Source organism: Perca fluviatilis, chromosome 13 (assembly GCF_010015445.1).
Source record: "Perca fluviatilis chromosome 13, GENO_Pfluv_1.0, whole genome shotgun sequence".
NCBI classification, from domain to species: Eukaryota; Metazoa; Chordata; class Actinopteri; order Perciformes; family Percidae; genus Perca; species Perca fluviatilis.
The window spans coordinates 26439399-26466416 of record NC_053124.1 but is presented as its reverse complement, the minus strand read 5'-3'; the positions used below and the strand labels follow the sequence as shown (position 1 = coordinate 26466416).

The following is a 27018-nucleotide window of genomic DNA, read 5'->3' as shown; positions in this document are numbered from 1 at the left end:
ACCGAGTAACTCTAGAGGTAGCCAATCAGCGGTCATGGATGTCTTTACTATCGAGAGGAGAATCAAACACACATTACTGCAGTGTGTGGTTTATGAGGACACAGAAAAAGGTCCCCGTATTCAAGCTTACACACATACAGTAAGAAAAACATTTTATAATTAAATAACTTAAACCGCTGTAACTGTCTCATAAAACAGCTAAGTTTTAAAATGTTTTATTTAAAAACAACATACAATAGAAAATACCGGTACTCAGAACCTTGGCAGCCATATAAACTGGGGGTTAATATAACCAAGATATACATGAAGAGAGTATTTCTGTATTTTATTTTATGTTCAGTCAACAAAAGGATTGTGTTGTTTTTTTCAAATGGCATGAAAGTTGTCAGGCATTTTAAACCGTGATATCAGTTAAATTCTTTGACATTATTTTCCTAAATGTATTTCAATGAATTCCAAAAACATTTTAAATCCCATCAGTTGGACACTGGTAATCAAAATACGTCCATCGCTATTACGGAGGTAAAATGAAATTTAGATTAACAGTTTGACTCTTTCATGTAATGTCAAATGTCACTAATCTCACAATCAAATGACCAGACCTTTCAAAGTCAGTTAATCTGATGAATATTTTACATTTTACCATTTTGCAAGTTGGAAAAGCCTCTGGAACATCAATTATACCAGAAGATATAATGGTGTGTCATGTCAGACTTTGGTATAATCAAATCTGTGCTTTCTTATGAATTCCAAGAATTGTTTTATTATTAAACGTTATGAAGTGTATATCCTGAATTTCCAGGAATGACCTTTCTTAGGGTATAAAAACTGCCGAAATCTTGGGTCTGGAAATAAGCACGTACTCTTTGACTAATACCAAATCGTGGCATTGATGCATTGTTAAAAATTAAACACATACTGCAGGTTTGTCAACTAAACATGATGGTTGGCGACTTACATCTACATTACAGAAAGGTGTTTTCAGTAACTCTTCTGGGGTGGATATTTAATCACTGACACCAACTGAAATCAAAGTTGTTTTTTCGTTGTAGCTCGATTAAACAAGGACAAAGAAATCCAATTGCACAAGAATGTATATAATCATAACATGGAAGGGAAAGAAAGTATTAATTTATGAGAAGCAACCTTTCACCAGATAAAAAAAAAAAAAAAAAACAGAAGAAAGCTATGTGTCCTGCTGAGCAGTTGTCAGTCTGAATGTTGAGCTGAGTCTTGTATCTCGGTCCAAAAAGGCCACCTACACAACATGTGGTTAAGGAAGGATGACTTTCTTTGTAGTTCTGTACATTGCAGGTAAGTGAGATATTTATTCCGTCCGTTTCTGTTTATTGGGCCACATTTAAATGAACATGTCAGTGTATCTACAAACATTTAAACCACAAGCTGCTGCGCCAATAAGAGATCAATTCTGCTCATCACTCTGAATCCCCATCTTCCTCCTCGTCAGGTATAAATGGTGGATCATCGGGTGTCTTCTTCTCCATTCCTCCATCTTTTCTCGCTGTAAGATGAAGCTCTCTGATGGTAAGAATGCGGATGAGCATCCCCTCCATGGTGCTATCGTCTAGAGGCGTGGAGGAGTACCACAGGGGGCTGTTGGGGACGCAGCAGCGCTCAGGGTGAAGGTAGAACAGGTTGGTGCGCTGCTTGACTGACTCCGAGCTAGATGGAAGACAGTTATGTCAACATTGTGATCAGAAGATTAAGGAGACCAATGTGTAGCACTAAGTTTCATTTTAGTCTTAAGTCTATGATAACAAATTTAAAATCTTTAGCAAAAATAGACACAACAGCCAGTGGGTTTCAATATTTGCCTCAGGCAAAGTTAAAATTCTATACACATTAAAAGGATAGTTTTACGATTTTCAACTCCGTCTTTAAACAATAACCAGGTGCGTTTGAACAACGAAACAGTTTTTTGTCGCTGTAAGTAGTTCAGCGTGGTACTATACTTACCACTTGGAGAGGTAGAACTCGTAGAGTCTGACTGGACAGCGGAGAGGGTTTTCTGTGTTTTCCGCCATCTCCAGGATATCCTCTTTACTCTCCTCCTCCTTACGCTTCTTTGCAGGAACCTCTGGATCTGAAAAGGATGCAAACAAACACCTTTACACCATGTCTAATATGAATCCATTTCAGTTTTTGGAAGCCCAATTTAACTGATGGTTTAGAAAATCTGTAAATGAACACCACATTTGGAATAACACTAAGGTACTTTCCAGCTACGTAAATGTATAGAGCAACATCATAAAAACTCATACTTGTGTGACTTCTACTCTACCCCCTGGTGTAGCAGTTGTGCTGTTTAATAAACTTGCACTCGATTAAAGATGTTAACACGACAGATAATAGACAGAAATAGTGCAGATATATCCCTGGCGTATTTACTTTGCTTTCATCCATGTCAGTTTGTGCCAGAACTCTTCAAAATCAATAAAAAACAAATTATTCATTAAACATGTTTTTTTAAGTTTTTGCTGGCTTTTGATGCCAGTTTGTTTCTCTTTAAAATATATATGCGAGTGCCCTTTTGCAAAACATTCCTGCCTGCCAATCGCTTGACTTCCAAAAACATTCTTATAAAAGCACCACATTTGTGAATGTTAAAATAAACATTTTCAAATTTAAAGAACCGTTGATGGATTTTAATATCTTAAAATATATGTTATATGTTGGTATGGAACAAATAGGTAATTCATTTGGACCTTCAGTCGTACTGGTACTAGACTCTGGCTCATTTATGGATATTGGCGGGTAGAAGCGCAGGAAGGTGGTCTTGGTGTTGTTCTGGTTGGTTTTGGTGCAGCGCATGACGTGAGCAAAGGACAGCTGGCGGTGCTGCTCCACCGTGGTGAAGCCAAAGTACTTGCAGCAGAAGAAAAGGAGGGTGTTGAGGAGGACGATGGGGGAGTACGCCCCCAACTGTTTACAGTCCCAGAGAAACTCCTCCTCCACACGGGAATGGATATAACCTGCAGAGAGAGGGAGAGAGACCCGTTAGAAATCTGGTCAAAAGTAGGTTTGTTCATGTAAAATAGAAACTGAGAGGAACAAAAAATAAAATTTTGACAGATTACAAATTTCAAAATTGCAAAAACATGTATAACTCACCACTTGCTGTGATCGAGGGCTTGAAACCTCTCAGCATATTATTGAACTCAGTGGAGAATTTATTGTAGAAGCGATCCATGAATATGTTCTCCACACGACCGTTCTCAAACAGGTACTACAGAGGCAAAAGATTTCACGGCCACAATGAGATATGACATGGCTGTCATTTATTTCACTATAGTATATATAGATTATAGTATATTTGCTGATGCACTACTTTTTAGTAGATGTGACTTACTTTTACGGTTTACTAATCGCTTTCAGTCATATTGGAAATACAAGTTACTGCTAATGTAAACTCTACCCTTCCTGATGTTGCTGCTTCCAGTGTTTCCCATACATAGGTTCTATTAGATTGAGATCCACCCAGATAGACAACATCCAAATTAAATTTCTTTCCCAATCAACAATGTATTCTTACAGTGCACAAAGACCAGCAGCCTCCAGCCCCTCAGCCTCATGAAGTCGTGCTTTGCATGCATGACAGTGTCACCGCTTCACTTCAGGCTCAGAGGCCTTAGTTAGTAGTAGCATGCTGCTGCTGGTGGTCTTGCTGTGGGATTAATAAACTATAGAACGCCACGGCCACACCACTGTAAAAGCTCCCTCAACGTCATCGGTTGTTTCCTCAGCAGTTTCCTCCACTCCATATTTTAATAATGGAGCTAACCAGAGCTAACCGCTAACAGAGCTAACTGCCTTCAGTTCTCGTTCTGTGCCTGAATCCATTAGCTGTATTTATGGACTTGAGCACGAGTAAAACCCAAGATTTTATTAAGTTTGCTGTAAAAGTTTTAAACTACAACTCAGAGTTGTTTGACAGAAATCTTCAGATGAGATCTTAATGAATGCAACAAGGACATGTATAGTAGCCTACAAAACCATGCATTTACGATCCCCAAAACAGATTAAAACACTTTAAAAAACAAACAATGATCTAACAAAAAATAAATAATTAACTTTAGATAGCCTTATATGATTTAACAGGAATTAGTAGGAGACAGTGTTTAAATAACATGTAACTTTCTGTATGGATCATAGTATTAAGGTTAAGTTACATTTAATAGCCTATTTGGCCCCGGGTAATCAGTTATTTTATCTGCTGAACGATAACATTTGAAAACCAACCAGATTTAATTGACAAAGCACATCTTGGCTACACTTCATCTCTATCTTTATCATCTTTTAGTCTGATATGTTTAATATGTAAATAGTTATTTATTTCAAAATTACCTGTTAATGTTATGTAGCTTAGTCATTGTTTTTTAATAAATAGTTCATAAACCTTTGTTTGACTAGTTTTTACTGAACCTAGCCTGAACAAGTAAATTCTGAACCTGTGGGAAACACTGGTTTCACATAAAAACCTTTACACTAATAAAAGATTCTTTTATTGTGAAGTTAGAGGAAATGCAATGTCTTTGCATTGTCAGCAAGATATGGACACATTTTGTGCTATTGGGTCAAACATTCTCTGTGTGTAAAAAATGTCTTGCCTGTTGAATGCCGAGGCAGAGGTAGAACAGGCTGTCTGGGGAGTACGGCTCTCCGTTGGTTCGTTTCACCTCAGCAATAAAGCAACAGAGGCCGTAGCTCAGCTCAGCAGTGGTGCAGCGAAGAACATCCTCCTTCAACTCCATGGGACGAGCTGAAAATAGGACACAAAGAGACCAAAATAAAGAAAGTTTAAAAAAAAAAAAGTTGAACACAAAGAATCTGTGCAAAGATACAGCGTAGAAGACATGTCACAGTGACAGCATCAAAATGACCTCAAATCAATAACTTGACCCCTGCTATCAGAGACAGAAGTTTTGAAATCACAGCCAGTCTAATGGCTGCTCAGGGATATTTCCAAAATCTCTAGTTATAAAGACTTCCTTCATAACTATTGAGCTTGATACTCTTTATTGTTGGGTATTATGGATAAAATTGTTCACGTAATGGAATAATACAAGTGCATGATCTTGGATGAAGTAAAGGAACTATTAAGGCCAGCTTTAGCGGTTGTATTTACTGTCAAAACTTACAACCAAAGCGTGGCGTCTCCAGGTTGGATTGAGTTTGCCTCCACTGGATCCATCGCTTCCAGGAGTCAACACCATACTGACTCTTCAGTTTTGGGAGTTCTATAGCCAAGGCCTTGTTAGAAACGCCTTTTTGAGTTGACGCTTCAGCTGCCTTAGACCGCTTTGACTTACGACCCTTAAACAGTGGAGAGAGAGAGAGGAGGTTGCATCATGGATATGATCAGGGTGATACAAAGTGATGTGTGAGGCCAAACTATTCTATCTCCAGCACGTTTGGTAGGGTTGGGCACTGAACTCTGTACTTCTTAGGGTACCGACCGAAATATGTTGGTACCTAAAGGTACCGTTGGGTACTGGCACAAAATTCCAGGTACCTGTACTGGTTCAAATGTGAACGGTACCCAACCCTAATGGTTGGTATTGTCATTAACCTAACTACACATTTATTCTTTAGCAGGTAAAATCAGATGTAGGCTTAAATGCACGAGGCAGCATATTATCTCTTCCTAGGCAGCTACCCTCTTTTCTCGGGCTTTCCTGTGAGCTTGTCGTCGCTGAGCGGCAGGCGGGCTCGGGGATCGCTGGGACTGTTCTCTAAGCCGGGCCATTCTCTCCAAGGTTTCTGGAAAGCACACCAGATCAAACATTAGACCAAGCATTCCAAAGTATTTGCTTACAGCAACCAACCCCACACCCCCCCCACACACACGCTGTGTATCTTAATGTGCGAGTGTGTGTTTAAGAGTGAATGGGGCTAGTTTTCTTTTATGAGAGACAGGAAAGTTTTGTTGTATGTGAACATGCAATGACAATAAAGGCATTAATTCATTCATGTAATACCATTTAACTCAACTCTTTAAGCACAGGTGGACATAAAACTCAAATGTTGTTTTTCACATCATGCACTTCATAAATGTGTCCATCTCCTCACCGACAGTAAAGTCAGCTTCGATGTCCATGGGAGGCGGAGCTGAAGGTGGAGGTGGGGGCTGGAAGTAATGCTCACTGGCCACAGGAATGTCTAGAATCGGATTGAGCTTATCGAGACCATACGGTCGACTGGGAGACCTTACACCTGCATCAGAGGTGTCCTCCCAGTTGTTGAGGAAACTGGTCAAGTCGTCTGTGTCCAAATCATCACTGTAGTTACTGGTGTGCTCTGTGAAATAAACATGAGAGGAACTCGTCATCCAGCATGACACATTTTTCTTATATTAAAAACATTTGTGGGAAATAATTTACACAGAGAGCAAATGGCCATGTGTAATGGTGACATTAAATCCTAATATCCAGGACAAATCCTCTAATTGTATATAATATACCGGTAGTCAACTTATTCTTGATCTTGTCTACTCCGTCTGTTCCGAGGTAGTATGATCAATGACAGTAATGATTAAGTTATTGCATCATGTATAGTGTCTTTCACTTGTCTGGGTAACAGAACCCAAGGCACTGACTAGGCTATGCTAAGCCAACATAAATAATAATTAATATAATCAGATTTAACAAGAAATGTATCCATTGACATGTGTGGGAAACCAATACCTTTTGAGTACATTTAATCTCCATTAATAGCTGAAATTAAAACACCTGTTGGATTAACATGTACGCAAGAATCTTGCTAAGCAATGAACTGGCTCACAAAGAACTAGGCAAAATTAAGGAAGGGAAGTAGTGGATATGGAGAGTAAGGATTTAATAAAAATAATATGATCTGTTCAAAGCCATCTTTAGATGTAAAAAACAGGATGTAAGTATGTCTAAATGTGTCCAACTGACACCTCCCTGCTGTATAGAAAGATAGTCACGTTCAAAAAACATTCAGTTGTCTATATTCAATTGTCTATGCCTGTAGTTTTGCGTCCGGAACAGCTCGGTTTGCTTGTAAAAATGTAATTGTTTCAAATAAATCTGCATGGAGTAACCTTCTGCAATCTCTGCTGTCTTTGTGGCGTCCTCGCCACGCTATTTATTGTGTACTGAGATCGCTACAGGGTCTCACAATCGGTAAGTAAATTACTTACTACAGTATATAGCACCTGGACCTGCTTTATAATAAAAAAAGACATGGAAATGTCACTTTTTACAATATGGAACCTTTAATTAAAAATAATACTGGCAAACCAGGAAAACCAACACTACCTTTTATATTATTAAAATTATATATATAAAAAACTGTATTTGGGGAAATGTAGATAACTAAAGCAAACTGTCTGGAATATTTACACAATTGATTAAAAGCATTAAAAAAAAAAAAAGGGATCTTTGCTTTTGACAGAAAATCGCCTGAAACGTGATAAACAGAGTGATGTCTCTTGATTTTTTAGTTGTTGTCTTCTGGTCTTTTTACTCTTTTTCCATACACTGGTATAAATGGTGATGAATTGCCAGTTTTTTTTCGTTTGTTAAGAGTTATCCCACTAAACTAATATCATGTTAGAGGAAAACATAAGAAAAATAAACACTATTTTCCCCATTCTCAAACTTTCAAAAAGCTATATTTTACCCTCGTCTTGTCAGGTTCCTTAAAACCATTATCTCGCTTCTTTAACAGTAAAAAATAAAATTAAAAATACTACTTTAAAACAGTTTGTTACCTGCTGGAGTAGCTGCTCCATGTCTCTCTCTGTCTTTCTCCACTTTCTCCTTCGGTCTCTCCTCTTTGTCATTCTTCTCATGTTGTTCTGCAACCATCTCCGCCATGAGGATGAGCTCCGCCTCGAAGGGGTCAGACGGGATCTTTTCCTTGATCTCCTGGATGGTTTCCACAATGCGTTCGGCGCTGTCCATTGTAACAGGAAGGAACATGGGTACAGGAAGCTGTGGTAGGCAGAGTAAGAGCATAAAAGCTTATGAGGCTCTGTAATGAGGATGAAGATACTGTTGTCTAATATAAATATTTAATTTTGTAATCCCGATAATTCTTTCACACTACAGAGAATCAAACACTAAGACCAAAGGTGGTTGTAGTGTTTAACGTACCGGTACTGGCATGGCCACAGGTCTGGGGGTACACTGGCTGTACATGTTCATGGGTACAGGAACATACACCGGCACTGGGATAGGAACGATCATGATTTTAGGGAGGACGTCATCTATAGAGAGGGGGGAAAAAAAGAAAACATTCTTAAATTGTGAGGGTTTAAAAATGAGTAAATGTTTCAACATAAGCAAGTCTGTAGTCGATATGTGTAAATATATGATACAAACTTAAGGGTCAGCACATTCAAAAGTTGTGCAAATCAGTGACTACGAAAATGATTGTGGGCTCAAAAGAACAACATATTGCTTGATATATTTAGGGGCAAAAAATGAAAAATTCATATGAACCACATACACATACACTTAGTAGAACGTATATATTTAAAAAAATGAATATGTATCATAGTTGGCTCCTGCTGAGCCTGGAGAACAGTATCTAACAAAGTATTTAAAAACGTACTTGAAAAGCGGTGGACAATGAAAGTTCAAAGCATTTGCCAAATAATTATTTTCCAACAATTATTCTCCTTGGTTGTGAAAAATGAGTAGATTCTTAAATGCAAGGTAAAATGAAAAACCTTCTCTTTAGGCCTGTAAAATATATATTATATACAAAAAATATATACATGTGATGTAGACATGATTATCGGATATCAAATATAAAAAAACTAAAGTAATGACATCTGTGTTTGCTTGTCCGACGGTAGAGCAGAAATGTCGTTACCATAGAAACACTGTTGTCTGGTTGTTGCTTTTACCTGTCTGTGCTTCGACATCAGCTGTCTGTGTTCTACAGGAGACCCCTTTGTTCTGCACCATTGGTCTGCAGAGCAGGGCCTTGTTCTTCAGGATTTTGGGGGCAGGAGGAGGGTGAACTTTCACTGCATCTTTCTGAGGAAGGAAATAAAAATTAACAAGAATTAATACATTTAAAAAAGAAAAATGGACTAATGAGCTTATGTCAGTCACAGCAGAAAGCCTCACAAATGGCAGTCTCTAAAAGCGTGACGTGGCTGAAAAAACTGCACCAAAAACTCAGTTCCTAAAGGCCATTTTATAGTCGTGCGTCAAATCGACGGCGTAGCCCCGCAGACCCCTCTGCGTCTACGCCGGACCCTACACCGTAGCCTGACGAGCACCTCTCGAAAAATGTAACTACACGTGGCAGCGACGCACGTCGCTCGGCCGTGGCTTGGTAGCGTTGCGTTTCCCCCGACTCATTTCGTGGTTCTCCTTCTCCATAAACAATGTGAAATCAAGGAGAGGGTTCACTTTTCCTGCTACAGATTTCCCACCGTGGTCAGAAAGAACAGAGGAGACACTTTGTTTCTCTCACTAGGACTCTAGAGTCGGTACTCGCTCCAAAGCTAAAGTATAAACATCAGGCCACTTATGTAGCTACGGCGAGAGCTCTGCGTGGAGTAAAATGGCCTTAAGACTGTTTACATACCAATACTGTGCAGGCCACAGCACATAACTTTTCCTTGTCATCTTGATCCATAGATTGAGGTAAACTGGGCCATCTTAGTGTTTTCATACACATCACACAGTAATTTTGTTATCTTTCACTGCACTATAATTATTGCTATCCTGTTTAATCTGTTTTATTCAATTTAAGCTTATTTTCATCTTCTATTTTATTCTTTTAAATGCCTATTTTAAATGTCTTTTTGCGTTTGTATCCGTCTTTAAATTGGGGCGCCTGGGTAGCTCACCTGGTAGAGCGTGCACCCCATGTACAGAGGCTCACTCCTCACCGCAGAGGCCACGGGTTCAATTCCAACCCACAGCCCTTTGCTGCATGTCATTCCCCCTCTCGCTCCCCTTTCATGTCTAAGCTGTCCTGTCAAATAAAGTCCTAAAATGCCACAAAAGATAATCTTAAAAAAAAGTTTGCTATACAAACAAACTTGCATTGCCTTGATTGCGCGCACCTGTATGGAAACCTCTACATTTTTTATGTTTCTCCACACATTTCCTTTCCTTTGTCTCCTGTATGTATACATATGATTGAATTTGACTGTATATAAAATACAGATAACATACAACAACTTACATGTCCAGAGTTCTTTGATTGTAAGACGATGCCTGCGGAGACAATGACACAATGTGAAACTTTCACAATCAACACTGGAAATTGATTGAGTGAGCACACAACACGTTTTTCTTTCTTATATATTTGACATATAGTTCATAAACACCTGTGTTTGTGTGTTGTGTACTTTGCTGGGCTGTTTGGTCGGTTCTGTTGCCTATAGGAGGCCCTGCAAGCGAGATGACGTTGCCGATGACAGGTGTGGCCTCCTCTGTACCTGCAGATCCGAGAGAACACCAGGAAACACAAGAGGATTCAGCAGGGTTATTACCGATCGATTTCATAACATTTTAAGAAGTCAGGACTAAAAACCACAATACCAAGAAAATAAAACTTGAAATGGAGACAATACACACCTTTGAAGATCTCGCCTTGCGTGGCCACTTTATCGCAGCAGAACTGCAGCAGACAAGTCAGATCACAGAAGTGTTTGACTTCTCCCACCATGGGAAGACTCTGCTTCAGTTTCCCTTTGCGGCCGCAGGTGTCACACTTTGCAACCTGAGAGAAAACAGTGAGTAAACATTAAGATCACCGTGGTCATCCCCGTTTTTTTTTTTTTTTAGCCTAACGATGATTTTAATAACTTCATTGAGGTTTGCTTACATGGCAGAACAGCATGGTGTATTTGGACCTGCAGTCATCAGAGCAGAACTCCTCAGTCGAGCCTCCATACTGTGCCGTCACCAGCTTCTTGGACACACTGTGGCAGTAGACGCAGGAGTGACAGTGTTTCCCCCAGTTTTTAGTCAGGTCGTGTCGAAAGAGGAGCTTACAGCCTGGGAGGAAGGAGAGAAGAGGCTCAGGGACACTATGCATGATTATTTTTCACACCTTTTCAAGATGCAAGTGTGTTGTTCAAACATGTTCAACCCAACTTGTAAATAATGATATGCTTTGATGATGTGTGACTGTGATTTTTCATATGTATACATTTCCATCTGTCTCCTTACCGTCGCTGCAGAAAAAGCAGTCTTTGTTGTTGATTCTTTTGGCGTCTCTGGTGATCTTTTCGATCTTACAGTATTCACACAGGCTCGTCACAGAATTGTCTTTCTTGAACTCGTTAGCACAGTCCATGCTACAAACAAAAACTATCTTGTCCTGCAAACAGAGGTATCAACACTAAATCACCCGACAACGTGTACATCACATTTTCCAAATTCCAGAGCTAGAGAGAGAGATTGACATTATTTATATAAAAAGACTAAACAATGGCTGTTAGATAGTATTTTCGGGTATATTTTGCGGGTTTCAGACAATGACTGACAACATGCGCAGCCTTTGCGCTTTATGTAAAATACGTGATGTTATTTTTAGCTCGCACACCCTCGCAACAACACCGCAACGAGCATCAACTTAGCTTAGTAAAAAAATTAAAAAACGCTGTTGAGGCATTTCAAAAACAACCAACATTGCTGCAGCTGATGTGGAACTTTCTGTTGAAGTACTACTTTCAAATTCTGATAGCAAAAAAACGCTCGTTCACAGACACACAAAGTTACCTTGATCTGGATGACTTCAGGTTTAAAAGCTATGTTGCGGTTACACTGGGAGCAGTTCAGTTTCAGTGGTCCTTTGGGGACGTCTTGTGGAGTTTGAGTAGGAATGATGGCCGGGACTTGGGAGGACCCCATTGGTAACTTGGTAAAAACATTCACCTGTTTCTGAGACTTCTTGAACTTATCCTGTGGCACAGAAAACAATACAAGTGTCTTGATTGAATAAAAAAACACTGCAATCAAGCTACAGTTTCTAGTGCAACACTAAAGGTGTGTTCTCCATAAAAGATAACAACTTTCAACAAATATACCACTTTGATTTGTTCTCACAATAAGGCAAACCTCATTACCTGAAAAGCCATGACACAAGGTAGTGTGCAGAAGTTCCTGATGGAGGTATCTGACATGGCCAGGTGGTAGGCCGGTACTGAGTTTTTCCCACAACTATCACAATTCAACCGAGCACCTATGGTAAGGGGAAAGAAAGTTGTATAATTTTTTTTTATTATTATTAAATAAATAAACATGTCCAAGAGTGAAGTATTAATTGCCAAAATCGAAAACTCAACCATGAGAACTGCCTTTACCTGATGCACTGACAGACTGAACCTTGAATGCCATCACACAGCTGCTGCTACAGAAGAGGTTAACAGAGTCATCACTGTTTTTGCTGTCAACCGTTTCTGCCAGCAACCGGGTAGTGCGACACATCGTACAAGCCTTGGTTATCTTCGTTTTCTATTATGAGATTCAAAAAAAACAATGTTAAGCTGTGCAGACATGGTGTGCTTTTTAATAATCTTGTAAGTTGGTTTAACTTCACATTTGAATCTGCCTTTCTGTGCGTCCAGACCCCACGAATTTTATGCTCACAATGTTTGGATCAGTTAACCGCAACGTGGAGCTCATGCTGAACTAAGTCCGGAAACTGCTGCTCGATTTTGTCCAGTGACAATTCCAATAAAGTTCATTGTAAAGTATATTATGTACAATCAAGACAACCTCAAATGTTGACAAAAACAGCGAAAGGCAGCATTACTTTGAGCAATTTTATTAGTCTCGCATTTCCAGACCCATCTCCACAGCGCTGTTTCTGTGCTAGAGTATGGTCTGGCTACACCGCTTATCTATTCTGGAAAAGGGTTGTTTGCATGTATGTAGTTCTTTAAACCAGCTACAACTGTCCTGGGCAGCGCTTTGCGAAATAGAATAGTGGACATAACGGAAAGGGAGGGACATCCAGCACGTGAGAGACACGCTGGATGTCAGGCTTTATCCCAGCAATACACATCCGTTAAGCCAGATACGACTAGAAAAAGAAAGTAAGAACAAGAAAATTGCTGTCGGATATTTTCATGTTTTATGACATCCTTGCCAAACGCTGAGTATCTTTTTACCCTTAAACAAAAAAAAATTTTTTCCCCTTCCTTTTCTTTTTTTCCCCCCCCCCTCCCTTTCCCATAGTTTTTTTTTTTTTTTTTCTTTTTTCTTTCTTGGGGTGTGTGTTTTTTGTCGCGATTCGCATTACCCAGCCGGCCATGGACAGGTTGTTTACAGTGCGGAAACGGTTAAAACAAGCGTCACTGCAGATCTTGTGGACAGCACCGCTCAGGATTACCTCATGTTTACTCTACAGGAGGGATGACAAAAGAACAGTGATATTTATTTCAGAGATCAATCTTTTTTATAGGGCCAGCGAGGTAAAAGGTACTACCTATCACAAGAAAAACTCTTTGTCCCATGAAAGAGTCCAATAAACTGGTGTCATTCAGCCCAGCAGAATAGGAAAACCATTTATAGGATTTTTAATGTATACAAATCTTAAATAAACTTACTTATTACTAAAATTAATATTTACATATTAACTTACTTTCTGAAAATGTCACACTGTTTTTAATAGCTTTACGGTTTATTCTTAAGGAAGTAGGAAAACATGATAATTTTGATGTTTTTGGAGCCATTATAATTAGTTGATCGACAGAAAATCAATCAGCTACTATTTTGGTAATCGATTAATCGTTTCAGTAATTCTTAAAGCTAATTTGCCACATTCCCTGGTTCCAGCTTGTCGAAGGTGATGAAAGTGACTAAATATATTCAGGTTGTTCAGACAAAACAAAAGATGGAAGACTCTAGAAAAATGACAATGGTGATTTTATAGATATAACTATTAATTAATTAATCTAGAAAACAATTGGCAGATTAATCAATAAGGAAAATAACAGTAAATTGCAGTCCTATTCTGTTTTACTTACGACGCTGTATCTGGTGCACATGCTGCAGAGTGACTGTGGTCCTACTGGCTGTGGTACTGTTTTGGTGGCGGCGGCCTTCTTGTAGTTGAAGGAAGTCAGGCAGTTCTGGCTGCAGAATTCCTTCATGGTGCCTTTATCATCTGGAGTCAGAATGACATCCTGAGGCCGAAATATCAACCTGGGATCACATCAATAAGAGATCCAAATTCAGTCATAGTTTATTTGGGTCATAAACTTTCGGTATACTCCTCTACAAGTATACAGTGAATTACTCTACCTTTTCTCACACAGAGAAATCCCACATAGTCGTATGTTTGGAAAAAGGACATTGTTTTCTGTTGTACTCACTTTTGGCAGCTGTGGCAGACCTTAGAGACTCCTTTGACTGTGGGGAGAGACGTGGTGAGGCAGGAGGTGGAGCAGAAGAGCGCTGGGGAGCCCTTCCTCTGGAAAGCAGTCTGTCCTTTCATCAGGCTCTTATTGCAGTGGGAACAGGACATGTGCAACGATGAGGGGTTGGTGATGGGTTGCGTCTGTGTTTCGGCAGCTGGGCTCACAGAGAAGACCGATCCAATCCTCAAGTCCTCCTGTCAAGAACAGAACGGAGAGACAGGGGTGAGTGTTGGCCCAGTGATTCTGGATTTTAGTTGTGGATAGTGATGGTCAAATGAAGCTTCGTGAACCACTGTCTTTATTTTCGGAGCTCACTAGATGGCGCTCTCTGTTCAAAGAAAAAGGTTAAAGGAATGGCGATTCAGTGCGTTTTCAACCCTTTGTTGGACAAAGAACGCCATCTAGTGAGCTCAGAAAATAAAGACAGTGGTTCATGAAGCTTCATTTGACCAGCACTAGTTGTGGAACATTGCCGGCTTCGTCTAGCTGTTGAAGTGATGGCTTTTTGTCATTGAAACATGGATTAGTTTTGAAGTTCCTTACAGTTTTATTCAGACTTGACAGGATATTTACGCAAAGAGCTGCAACATAGAGTGAATTATTAATCCATACAGTTGGCATGAATGAAAAGTAAAAATATAGGCAAGAGAGAGCCTTGGTCAGATTATTAGTGTAGTTGTGTGTTGTTGTTTTTAACCTCTTCTGCTCTGGTCGCACAGCAAAGTTTTTATAGACTGGTCTGATAGGAGAGGACTCTCCAGAACAACTTAAAATTGGCTTTTCCAGTGTTTCACAGTTAAACCGATAAAAAATTTTTTTTATTTTTTTAACGTTACAAGCCTACAATATGTGTGTGTGTGTGTGTGTGTGTGTGTGTGTGTGTGTGTGTGTGTGTGTGTGTGTGTCTCCCACCTTTGCAGTATTGGGCTCATCTTTCACACTAGCTGTAGGAGGTTGTTGAGTTAGAGCTTGTTCATAATCTTCGTCTATTGGCTCATCCTTCACCTTGACCAAAGGTGGTGAAGGAGACTTGATTGGCTGAGCAGCATGCACGCTTTCCTACAACAGGAAAAAAAAAAGTTAAATATATGTACTAAGCTAAAATCAGACATTTAGGAGAAGCACAGCAGTGTAACAGCTTTAACACCAGGACTGTTTTAGTTTACAAGCTGAAGCAGATTTTCTTACTTACAGTGTTTAATCTTGGTAGTGACATCTTAACTATTTTCATCCCGTTCATTACGGTCGCTGGTGATGAGCTGTCACTTCCTACAGAAACATGAGGAAACGTGAATAATGGTGCAAAGGTAATAAAGAAAATAAATACATATTATACAAATAATTAGATATATAAAAGCCAGAAATTTCACTAAAATCAAAATGTAGCCATAACTGGACAGTATAGGATGTGAGGAAGCATTATTGGCCTCAGAATTGCTAGTTCTGTTTGCTCGTGTCCTAGATTGGATAATACACAACATACTATAACAAGTACACATTTCAGCATCTAACTGTGCACTCGTTAAAAGCTCCAAAATCTGGAAGGATTGTCTCCCATTAGCCATTTCAAGAGCTTAAAAGATTTCCTTTAGAAAGCTGGTCATTTTTAAACTGGTTGGTAAAAGTGTGCACTAAGAAAACACCCCAACACCATCGCTCTGAGGTCACTCACCTGTACTGGTCATGGCTTCAGACAATGGAGACAAGCTAGACTGGATCCCGTCTAAAGACACTTTCATGTCCTCCTCCTCCTCTGCAGGAGGTAATACAGTGGGTTTCTCATCAGCTTCTTCCTTAACAGAGTTAGTGTCCTCTGCCACTGAGGCTGGGAGAGAACATTTTAAAGACAGACATTAGTGGGATGCTATTAGAGCCGGCCTTTATTTACATTCACAAAAAAGATGAAGCCAGTAATGTGACGCATTCTATGTTTCAAAAGGTCTAATGTTTAGACCATAATTAATAATGATTCATTAAATTAGCAGCTCTATAAACAATGATACATAGCCACACTTTTAAACCGCTCACTACTATCAACTATTGAGCCATTTTACCACAAAAGCTCTTAATTAAAAAGGAAAAACTGCATGATTGCCGATGCTGGAAAAATGCCATGCACAGCAAAAATCATCCAAAAATATTAACTTGATGCACCAGATGCATACAAGGGTTAATAATATAATTAATAATAAAAAGTAATTCCTAATTACATGTCGACTTTGTCACCTTGTGCTTTACAACTTTCCAAAACACATCCTCTTCTCCTACAAGAAAAGCACAACTTCTGCTTTACATTAATTAACTCTCGCCGGTTGAAAATGTTTCTCTGCCTCATTAACACAAAACCTGATAAAACTGCAACTTTACTTTACCTGTATTTGAAATGGAAGGTGAACAGCAGCTATCCACATCCATCAAACTATTCTGTTGCTCCGCTTTCATCTGAGCTTCCTGTTCCACCTGATCCACTGTACCAATGTCCATCATCTCGTCGAGGTCGTCCACTGCAGAAAGCCTCACTTTACTGCCAGGAGACTCCTTTTCCTGCTGTGTGTCGAGGTCCTCTTTAGTGTCAATGTCTGGCTTTTCCTCAGTTTTTACCGCCACTTCACTACCAGGAGACTCCTTTTCCTGCGGTGTGTCGATGTCCTTAGTGTTAATGTCTGGCTTTTCCTCAGCTTGTACCTCAGTGGCCTCCCCTTTTTCAGACTCTGAGGTGTTGCCTGGTTCATCACAGTGAATCAAAACTGTACACACTGTCTCTTCTGTAGACAACTGTGAGGCCGTCTTACTTTCTTTAGGTTCAATTTCTTTACTTTCCATTTCGTTTTCAGAGGCAACAAAGTTATCCTGCTTTCCATGTTCAGAGAGTCTAGGAAACGCTGTGTGAATAAGCTCTGGGTCTCCAACATCTGCTGATGCTCCCGGCTCTGAAACAGCTTCCATGGACTCTCGGTCTGTCCCTTCTGTTACCTGTGAAAGACAAAAATCTATTAACTTTATATACATGCCAGAATACTGATGTTTTCTAGTGTTATTTAATAAGGGTTAGGGTTTTCATATTGCTAGTTTGTCTAGTGTAAAGTGCAATTAAACAAAACCAACAGTCTTTTGTTGAACAAGATGGCTGTGCTAAAAATAAATACAGAATTTCAATTAAATTTAAAAACCTTTAAGATAAAAATAAGATACACCTTTTGTATTTTTTTAAACCTTTATTCAACACATATTTACAAAACAGTCATATGAACTAGATCACATTTTGACAAGTTTCAACAACTGCCCTCCTTAACCTGGTAGTGGATGTGTACAACACCTTGAGCATCTCAGTCAAAACACTTTTAAGGAGGTTGCTGGATAGGGCTGTACTAAATGTAAAAAAAGAACTTTGAATGTCTGTGTGAATGTCATAAAAAATAATCTTTATCTGCAACTGTGCAGAAATACCGAGTTCAAACTAAATTAATAGACATGCAGAAAATAATATGTGTGGCTAAAATGTTTTGCTGCTGCCCCCGTCCATAGCAGTACATCACTTTGCTTCCGTCGGAAGGCGATCTACAGTAGGTAATACATCATTGTTGCCAACCCTCACGATTTTTCCTGGGAGACTCACATTTTTCATTGCACTCTCCCGGTTTCCTCCCTGGGTCAAAATTCTCTTGTAAATGTTCACACCTTTTTTCCCTTTTTGTATTCACAACCTGTTTTTGGCACTGTCCTACGACTCTAAAAGTCTACCGTTTTCCCCCTGACATCAAAAACAACAATCACCTGGCATACACACAAGTTGCTGAACGTTCTCCTCAGTGAGTGAGAGACTTTTACCCAGTATAGGTGTGGCCCACACCTATACTTCCTTAAAGGGATGGTTTGGAGTAATTTCACCCTAGGGTCCTTTGCACCATAACCTTGAGCCAAACACCCCCCCCCCCAGAAGCTTTTTCCCTTGGTCTAACATTGGTTGAGTTAGCGCTATCAGCCAAATGGCTTAGTGGAACCAAAAGTGTAGCTCATAAATGACCCCACTAATAGTGCCCGGAATGGTACCAAACTTCTACAGTAGTACAAATAGGTTCTTTACTCATAAAACGAGGCATTGGAAAGTTTGTAAGTACACCATGATGCCCCCTCACCCAACCTACCTGTACACGAACACGTTATCAGCAAAATACTACTAAACTTACCTCTACTATGTCCGCGGCCGGTGGCGCCACTCGTGGAATAGCGTTCCTTTTCAGATATACTCTAGTCGGCTTTTTTGGGTCCTTGGGTCCTTTACTAGGATAACAGAAGTCGTCTTCATCAAAATGTCTGCTACAGACACGGTAGCGCTTTTTCTTTAACGTCTCAACTGGCGTCATGATGTCCATTTTGAGAACGACAAGCCACTGTCGTAGAAGCTCCGGGTCTTTGAAGCGAAACGGCAGATCATGGAAGGCCTCCGGATTGAACCTTTTAACTTTTACATCGCAGCCGGGATAGATACAAGTGAGTGGCATCTTGTCCTATCTTTTAACTCACGCTGCAGTAGTCTGAAGTAACTGTGTCCGACTATCTCACAACAATCCTCTGCTCAGTCACGTGTACACAGTTGTTTCCGTCAACAAAGTTTCACGCGAGAATATAAAAACGTTTCACTGAATTTTGAAAGTTTTTAAATTCTTGTATTTTCAGGTCAACACTTCAATACATTTCTATGAAGTGTGAGTTTTGCAAAGGACTTTTACAGGTTGTTATTTTATTTATTTTTTTATAGGTAGCAGCAGAGAGCAGAAGCCATCAGGCAAGTGTTATTTAAATAAACTCCTGGTGTACATACAAACTTTCCAATGCCTCATTTTATGAGTAAAGAACCTATTTGTACTACTGTAGAAGTTTGGTACCATTCCAGGCACTACTAGTGGGGTAACTTACAAGATACACCTTTGTTTCCATTAGCATTTGCACTAGGCCATTTGGCTGATAGCGCTAACTCGACCAATGTTAGACCAAGGGAAAAAAGCTTCGGGGAGGGGGGGGGGTTGGCTCAAGGTTATGGTGCAAAGGACCCTAGGGTGAAGCTGCAAAGCATTGCACTTTTAACTATAATAAGCACTTGTAAATGGCCACAGAGGGCAATTGGGTGCACAGACTCTCTAAGGACCAGGGGCAAAAAAATTAATGAATGAATGAAAACTGATGAATATTACTTCATGCCAGAGATTCGCACAAGTTCACGCAAAAGGGACAAATTATTCTTTATTCTTTCTGAGAATTGAAAGATAAATTAAAAGTATCTAACGTGAAAATGCTGTTGCAATGCACTTAATATTTTTGTCACTTTCATATTTGAAAGTCAAAACTAGGGCTGCCCATTTGTTTAACTTCACTGTTTTTTATTTCCAAAAGTCAATGAGTAATCGTGTTTAATTATCGACCAAAATAATCGTGATTATGATTTTTTCTTTTTCATAACCTTGCAGGAAACAGTCACAAAAACTCACATTTGTTCTGGGGGAGGACAACCACACCCCCACCTTTGGTTTTAGAAACCCTCCTTATTTTCGTGTGTAACTTTAGTTAGTATTTAGTACACTTACCACTGATAAGTACCCCATACAACCCCACTTTTAAAAAACTCCAAACTATCCCGTTAACTTTACAGTGACGCTACCTAATGTAAACATCGCCGACATACATGTGTAAAAAAACAGATAGCGATGGTAAAACACGGGTTGTGAACATATAAACTGGCAGTAGCATTAACACCCCCTCTCAGTGTTTTGACCGTGCATCCTCACCAAATAAACGACAAGTTAGCTTGTTGCTGATTTAGCAACGCTGCTCACGCAACACAACAACAGTTACTGCTGTAACGTTACAGTATGGAAAATGAGGGGTTTGAATACCTCCGTCTGAGTCGCTTCCTTGGATTCAGCCATGTTATGATGTTGCCTAATTACTTGACCTGTAAACAAGAGAAAACTAGCTCGCGAATCGCTAAGCTAACGCTAGCTTGCTTGCGAGTCTGCACACCTCTCTGCTTGCTGCGGTTAGCTAGCCTTTACCGCGTCAACATGACACAATAACTGACCGCCATGCTAATGAAATAACTTTTTCTATTTGTTAGATATATACATGGGTTCATGTATCAGCGTTATAAGAAATGTATACAGCTGTAACAACGTGCAGAATATTACCGCGCCAGCGACTTGGACAGACGAGACTTGATTGGTGGCCAGAGGTTGGTGTCCGTCGTCAGTTTCCGTAGCCGACATGTTTGGTCCAAAATCCTGATGTCTGCTCCAAAGTCCTGATGCTTGACTTTTGCAAATAAAAAACGACTTTTTAAAATAGACACTTCAAACGTGACACTTTAATCGTGGTCCTTTACTACATCTTTTGCATGCACTCTTGTTGCAGAGCGTTTGTCTTCTTCTTTTGATTATTTTGTCAGTTATCAAACCTTAGGAGCTCACTACCACCGCCGTTGATGTAAAGTGTGTACTGCTTTCAGTAAGATAAAATGGCAATGGGCACCTCAGCTGTGTATTTTCATAGTTTATATGCCAATAAAGGGAGTTCTGTATACTAAACTTACTTAAGTAAAAGGCTATACGTATAATCAGCCTTTCTACTAGGCAATGAGAGTAACAACAAGTGTGATAGTTTAATAACTTAAAGACTTACATTGGAAAACTGTTTAAAAGTATAACTACTGTATGTGTGGAGCGCCCATGCCGCAGACGCCGTGGGTTAGATTCTTAGATTCCTTTGCTGCATATCATTACTCCTCTCTCTCCCCTTTTAGTTCTTCAGCTGACCTATCAAGTAGGCTTAAAGGCCTAAAATGCACCAAAAAATCTAAAAAAAAAAAAAAAAAAAAGAATAACTGTGTGTGGAAATCCTCCTGGTTTTGCAACAAATAGACACTTATAGTCACATTCAGCACACTAAACACAATCCCAATACTGGCGAAGGCATAAAATTAGTTTAGTAAGTTTTACAATAACATAACTACAGTTGCTCCTAATTTACAGCTTCAGACAGTGCTAGGAGAACTATAGGAAACCACAGGGGCGATTCTAGGATCAGAAATTTAGGGGGCCTCATCCCCTAATGAGAACGTGATACGGATACAGTGCCTTGCAAAGGTGTTAACCCCCCCACCCCTGCTAAATCAGTAATTTCATTATCTGATAATCTCTGAGCTAGCTACTGAACAACAACGTCGTCAGCTAATGTTTTTTGACACTATTTTCACTATGATGGAACTAAACCTGACACTTTATAAGTCACAGTAATAACGACCAATTTCACACAATGTTCTGACATTCAGCAATTTTAGTTGCTTATGTTTCAATTTGGGTTTTAATATGCGCCATGAAATTACCAACTTCTTCTCTGGGGACTACCAACGTTAAACTTCATAACCGTCTCCTGCTCTCCTTCTGACAGCTTAGATAGAGACTCAGCCAAAGGCGGGAGTCTGGCACAACCTCCTCCGATTGGCCAAAACTAAGTTTCTGTTAATCCTTTCTTTGACTGGGTTACTACGGCTGTACACAGGGAACATACTACTACTGCTGTACACAGGGAACAAACTACTACTGCTACTGCTTTACACAGGGAACATACTACTACTACTACTGCTTTACACAGGGAACATACTACTACTGCTGTACACAGGGAACATACTACTACTACTACTGGGTTACAGGTGCATAGCATCGGCGACACCCACACGGGATATTAAACCTGTTTCAAGCCCTTTGAACCTGTAATTGTTTGTCCTCTGTCACTAACAGACAAGTTCACAAACTCTAACTTGAATTGATTTGTTTTTTATTATTATAATTTTTAGGGGGGCTGAGATGAAATTGCTTGAGGCCCCATAAAAAGGGTCTTAAATCAACAATGGGAAACAAGCTGAGTTGGATTGACTTCTCGTAAGAACTTACTTCTTACTCAGAAATAAAGGTACATTTATTACTTGTTATTATCACATCCAAGTAGCCTAGCCTCCATTTTTTTTTTTAGATACATTTTTTATTGTGTTATTTTATATATAGAACACAGACCATACAAATACAATTGAACAAGAACAAAAACCCTCTCCCACCCTCTGCGGTCTTGAGGAAAACAAATACAAACAAATAAACAAAAACAGAAATCACACCTTGCCTACTCTTCTCTAATTCTTATGACGCTGAGGTCATTAGGACTGATTCTTGTGCTGCTGCGTTTTTCCATAGGTCTATAGTTGATGATTTGGCTTTGTTAATCCTTGCTGTAGAGAGCTCAAGCATAACTATGTCTAGAAAATACGCTAACCACTGTTATATACAAAGCGAGTGGGGGGGGGGAGGGAACCAGCGCTGAGCTATAATTTTCTTGGTTGCAGTTGAGCTGGCTATCCAAACTTTCCTCTGTCTCCCAAGTAGGTGTAATTTAGAGTCGTCATTAAGAAACAAAACAACTGGGTCAGTAGGAATTACACATCCTATCACATCAGATATTATTGATGTTGTTTTTTTCCAGAACTCATGCACCTGTTCACACTCCCCAAACCATATGCAGGAAAGTTCCAGTTTGTCCAGGTTGGGGAATGACGTTAGAGACGTATCTCTTCAGAGGAGTCCTATGACATATGTTGAAGTGGATCTGCTGGTGATTTGGGTTCTTGGAGCAATGGGAAATGTCCCAAACTGTCTCCCAATTAATTGCATTCCCCTCATGGCTCAGCTCTCACTCCCATTTCCTTGCTATTGGGAGTTCTCCTACAGATACGTGCAACAGTTTAGCATAGATCTTGGATGCTAATCCTCTCACAGGAAAATCAACAAACCATTTAATGACTGGGTGCACCTCAAGACTGTTTCTCAATGGTACTCCATAACATTTTAGGGCTGATCTTAAGTGCAGATACAAGAAGAATGATGTCCTGGGGACCTCAAAACTAGCACTTAGGTCTTCAAAACTCAACATACCTTTCTCATTGAATAGCTGGTTTACAGTATAAATACCTCTGTCACTCCCCTGCTTACAAGCAAAGGGGTTGTTACCAGACATTAAGTGTGTATTGTGCCAAATTGGGGTGTCCAAATGCCACTTGTTGATGTAGCGTAGTTGCTCCTCCACCTGTTTAAAGTGGGTCAATGTGTTGGTGATAATAGGGCCATAGGTTAGCATACACCTTTTTGGACACACACCTGCAAAGGTGAGGTCTTGCAGTCTTAGACTTCTAGTGAGGTTTTCCTCTATATCTCCTAGCCTCCATTTTTTGTTCATCATCAGTATATGTGTCATATTATGTCCTGTCTACATAAAATCTGCACAACACAATGTATTTACATTAAAACAAATGCTTTAATACCCAAACTCTGCATGTGAATATCAGAGCAGTCTACAAGCTCTTGACTTCAACAGGAACAGGGACACAGTGAAAACGGGTGTACACTCGTGAATAATACATGAAAATTATACTTTCATTTGCTACCAAATACACCAAAACTATATTTGTTTTGTGGAAACTGAAAAGTGTATTTCTGCGTTTCTTAGCTGTGAAACAAGGAGTATTTAACCATCTCAATGGGAGAGAGTGACCAAGTTTTGAATAAGAAACCATTCATATATTCAGGTATATATATACATATATATACAGTACACCTAGTATTTATTTTGCAAATAGCTTATTAATCTGTGTGACTTCCATTTGTCTCCCAGGTTCTCATGTTAATGCATCACCTTTTAGCAGACCAAAGTGTAAATGGACATTTAGGTCCAGGCTGCATTTAATGCTATACCCAAATGGCCAAAAGTATATGGAAGTGCAAACATTACACATGTGATTGTGGAACATTTCAGTCTAAAACCATGGGCTTTGACATCCTGCTATACCAGTCCCCACTCTTCTGGGAAACTTTTCCAACAGCCTGGCTGCAGAGATTTGCTCCCATTCAGCCATAAGAGCATTAATGAGGTCCAACACTGATGTTGGGTGATAAGGTCTGGCTCACAGTCTGTGTTCCAGTTCATCCCAAAGGTGTTGGATGGGGTTAAGGTTAGGGCTTTCAGTCAAGTTCTTTCAGACCAAACTCAAGAAAATATGTCTTTATGGATCTGGTTTTGTGCAAAGGGGCATTGTCATGTTGAAGCCAGGAAGGGCCTTCCCCGAACTGCTGCCACACAGTTGGGGCACACTGTTGTCTTAAATTTCACTGTTTTGCTGCAGCATTAAGATTTCCTTTGATTTGATGATTAAGGATTGTATTATAAAAAGCAGCCCCAGACAGAAAATACACAAATTATGTGGACAGGCCTGTTCGTAAACATTTGTCCTTATAGTGCTACAGCAGGGGATGTTGTATTAGTGGTATGTGAGTGTCTTTTGTGCTCCCTCCTAGAGCTTCACAGAAGTTATCTTATTGTCCAACTCATCCATGAAGCCCTCATCCACAGACTCACTGTCCACCTCCTCTCCTTCATCCTCTGTGGGCAGAAACACATGAAGCTGAGTGCGAGCTGGACTGGCGGCAGCAGCCAGAGCGGGGCGTTCACTGCAGCTCGGGAGACAAGGCTTCCCAACAACAGATAATGGTTCTCCCTGAGACGATGAGTTGCGTCTGCGAGACTGCATCACTAAAGGTCGGAGGTCACTCCCTAGCATCTCTGCGCTCAGGGCTGTGTTGTGCGAATGGCGCCTCACTGGTCTTGGCTTGGAGCTAGGTTGAATGGCCTGGGAGAAGTGAATATAGGCCGGTCTGCTGCAGCTTTGGACCTGCTGGTGGTTCTGCTGATGTTGGGGCTGGCAGGTCCCAGATGGGTGGCAGGTCTTGCAGGGGAGTAGGACTGATGACTTGGAGAATGGAGGAGGAAGTGGGGGTTGCTTTTGTAAAACACTGGGGCGACGGTTGCTGGAAAATCCCTCAAATAGGATTTTCTCATTCGGGGTGAGGAGGGATGGCTCACTGAAGCTGTGGAGACAATATTGGAGGGTTTAGTACTAAAACTTTTTCAGTAATATATGTTAATTATAATTTCTTTGTGGCATTTATTACACAGGACAACCGAAGATGTGAAAGGGGAGAGAGAGGATAATGACATGCAATAAAGGGTTGCCGGTCAGAATTGAACCCACGGCCACTGAGGCAAGGACTGAGCCTTTATTCATGGGACGCATGCTCAACCAGGTGAGCTATCCAGGCGCCCCAGGAATACATGTCAATAACAAGCCATACAAGCAGCTATGTAAGGCTGTAGGCACAGCAGTGCTTTAGGGTTAATGCATCAACATACTTAATGACAATACTAACTTGCTGATGTTTAGCAGGGTTAGTCAGTATCAGTCCCTGTGTTTTTATTTATTTTATTTATTAATATTGTTATATAACATTGTGCCCTTTTTTGTTCTTGACTGTGCAGCACTTTGGCTCAACTCTGTTGTTTTTAAATGTGCTTTATAAATAAAGTTGGATTGGAATAAGCACTAAACTCAAAGTACAGCTGGGGCTGATGGGAATGTTGCTTTGCATGTATTTAGTCATAAACCAAAGTATTTCACAAATTGATATGTTGACCTGAAGATGGCTCCAGATAGAAAGTTAAGATCACCAAACATATTATAATTCATCCTGAGGGGGCCATGATTGTCTAAATCAAATTTCACTGCAATCTGTTCAATAACTGTCGAGACATTTCAACCAAAAACAACAAAAGTCAACCTCATGGTGGCGCTAGAGGAAGAGTCAGGGGATCACCAAAGTCAGAGGGATTCATCCTCTCGGTATCATGAATGTCCAGTTTGGCGAAAGTGGTGGACTCACTGGCCGACTGACAGATATTGTCACGGCTAACAAAACCAATAAAAATGTTCACACATCAGGCCTCTTCCTCCTCATCTATTTGATGGTTATTCAAAACCTGCTTTGCTTGGGTGAGCGGAGGCCATCAATACTTTGTCAGGCAGCGAGGTGTTTGTGTGTGTGTGTGTGTGTGTGTGTGTGTGTGTGTCTCGCTCAGGTTTCTCCCTCCTCTGAGTTAAGCCAGTGTGGGTGCTGCATCAGGCGACGGATCGGCTTCCACACCTGAGATTTATGACACACTGGTCCCTGGCCTTCTGTACTCAAAGCAAACCAGGGGGGAGCGTAGAAGTGGCCTACATTATGCTATCAAATTGGGACGGGCCAGAGAGGAAACAATTACACTGTAATTCCAGTCAAGCGTTGAAGCCTTGACAGGCACTTTCTGCTGAAATGAATAGAGACGTTGGAGATGGGAGAGTGGAGATGACATACAGCTGATTAATCACATTCAAACCCGCAGCGAAGAGGCTGCATGATCGGCACCGGGTGTCCTTTATCGCTAACACAATGATGTGACTCAGTCCTTCGTCTTGTCCTGTATTTTAAAGATGCTTATTGCCAATGTAATACACATTAAACATAAATATCATGTAAATGTTCTCAATTAAAACCAAGGTCTACTTAAATAGCCTAAAATAACAAGTGGGTTTAAGAGAGCTTTAAATACCCTTTACCTGTGGCCGGTTAGTTCAGTTGGTAGAGCAGGTGCACATACGGTATGTAGAGGTTTATTCCTCGACACACACACATACTCTTTCTCTCATGCACACACACACACACACACAC

General features: G+C 40.2%; 1 protein-coding gene across 1 annotated transcript; it reads right to left on the bottom strand.

Annotated features, from left to right (window-relative positions):
* Positions 1-310: 310 nt before the first annotated feature.
* Positions 311-20817, bottom strand: zmym4.1 (zinc finger MYM-type containing 4, tandem duplicate 1). The gene is made up of 27 exons (XM_039819613.1): positions 20569-20817; positions 16759-17359; positions 16059-16211; positions 15579-15655; positions 15299-15445; positions 14342-14580; positions 13994-14171; positions 13144-13368; positions 12326-12476; positions 12089-12204; positions 11742-11924; positions 11190-11340; positions 10843-11015; positions 10593-10737; positions 10343-10453; positions 10198-10229; positions 8900-9032; positions 8142-8254; positions 7757-7979; positions 6091-6318; positions 5678-5781; positions 5160-5334; positions 4629-4780; positions 3133-3247; positions 2727-2993; positions 1978-2104; positions 311-1683 (listed from the first exon to the last, which is right to left on the bottom strand). The coding sequence occupies exons 1-27, from the start codon at positions 20644-20646 to the stop codon at positions 1437-1439; spliced, it is 4644 nt and encodes a 1547-aa protein (XP_039675547.1). The 5' UTR covers positions 20647-20817; the 3' UTR covers positions 311-1436.
* Between the last annotated feature and the right edge of the window lie 6201 nt (positions 20818-27018).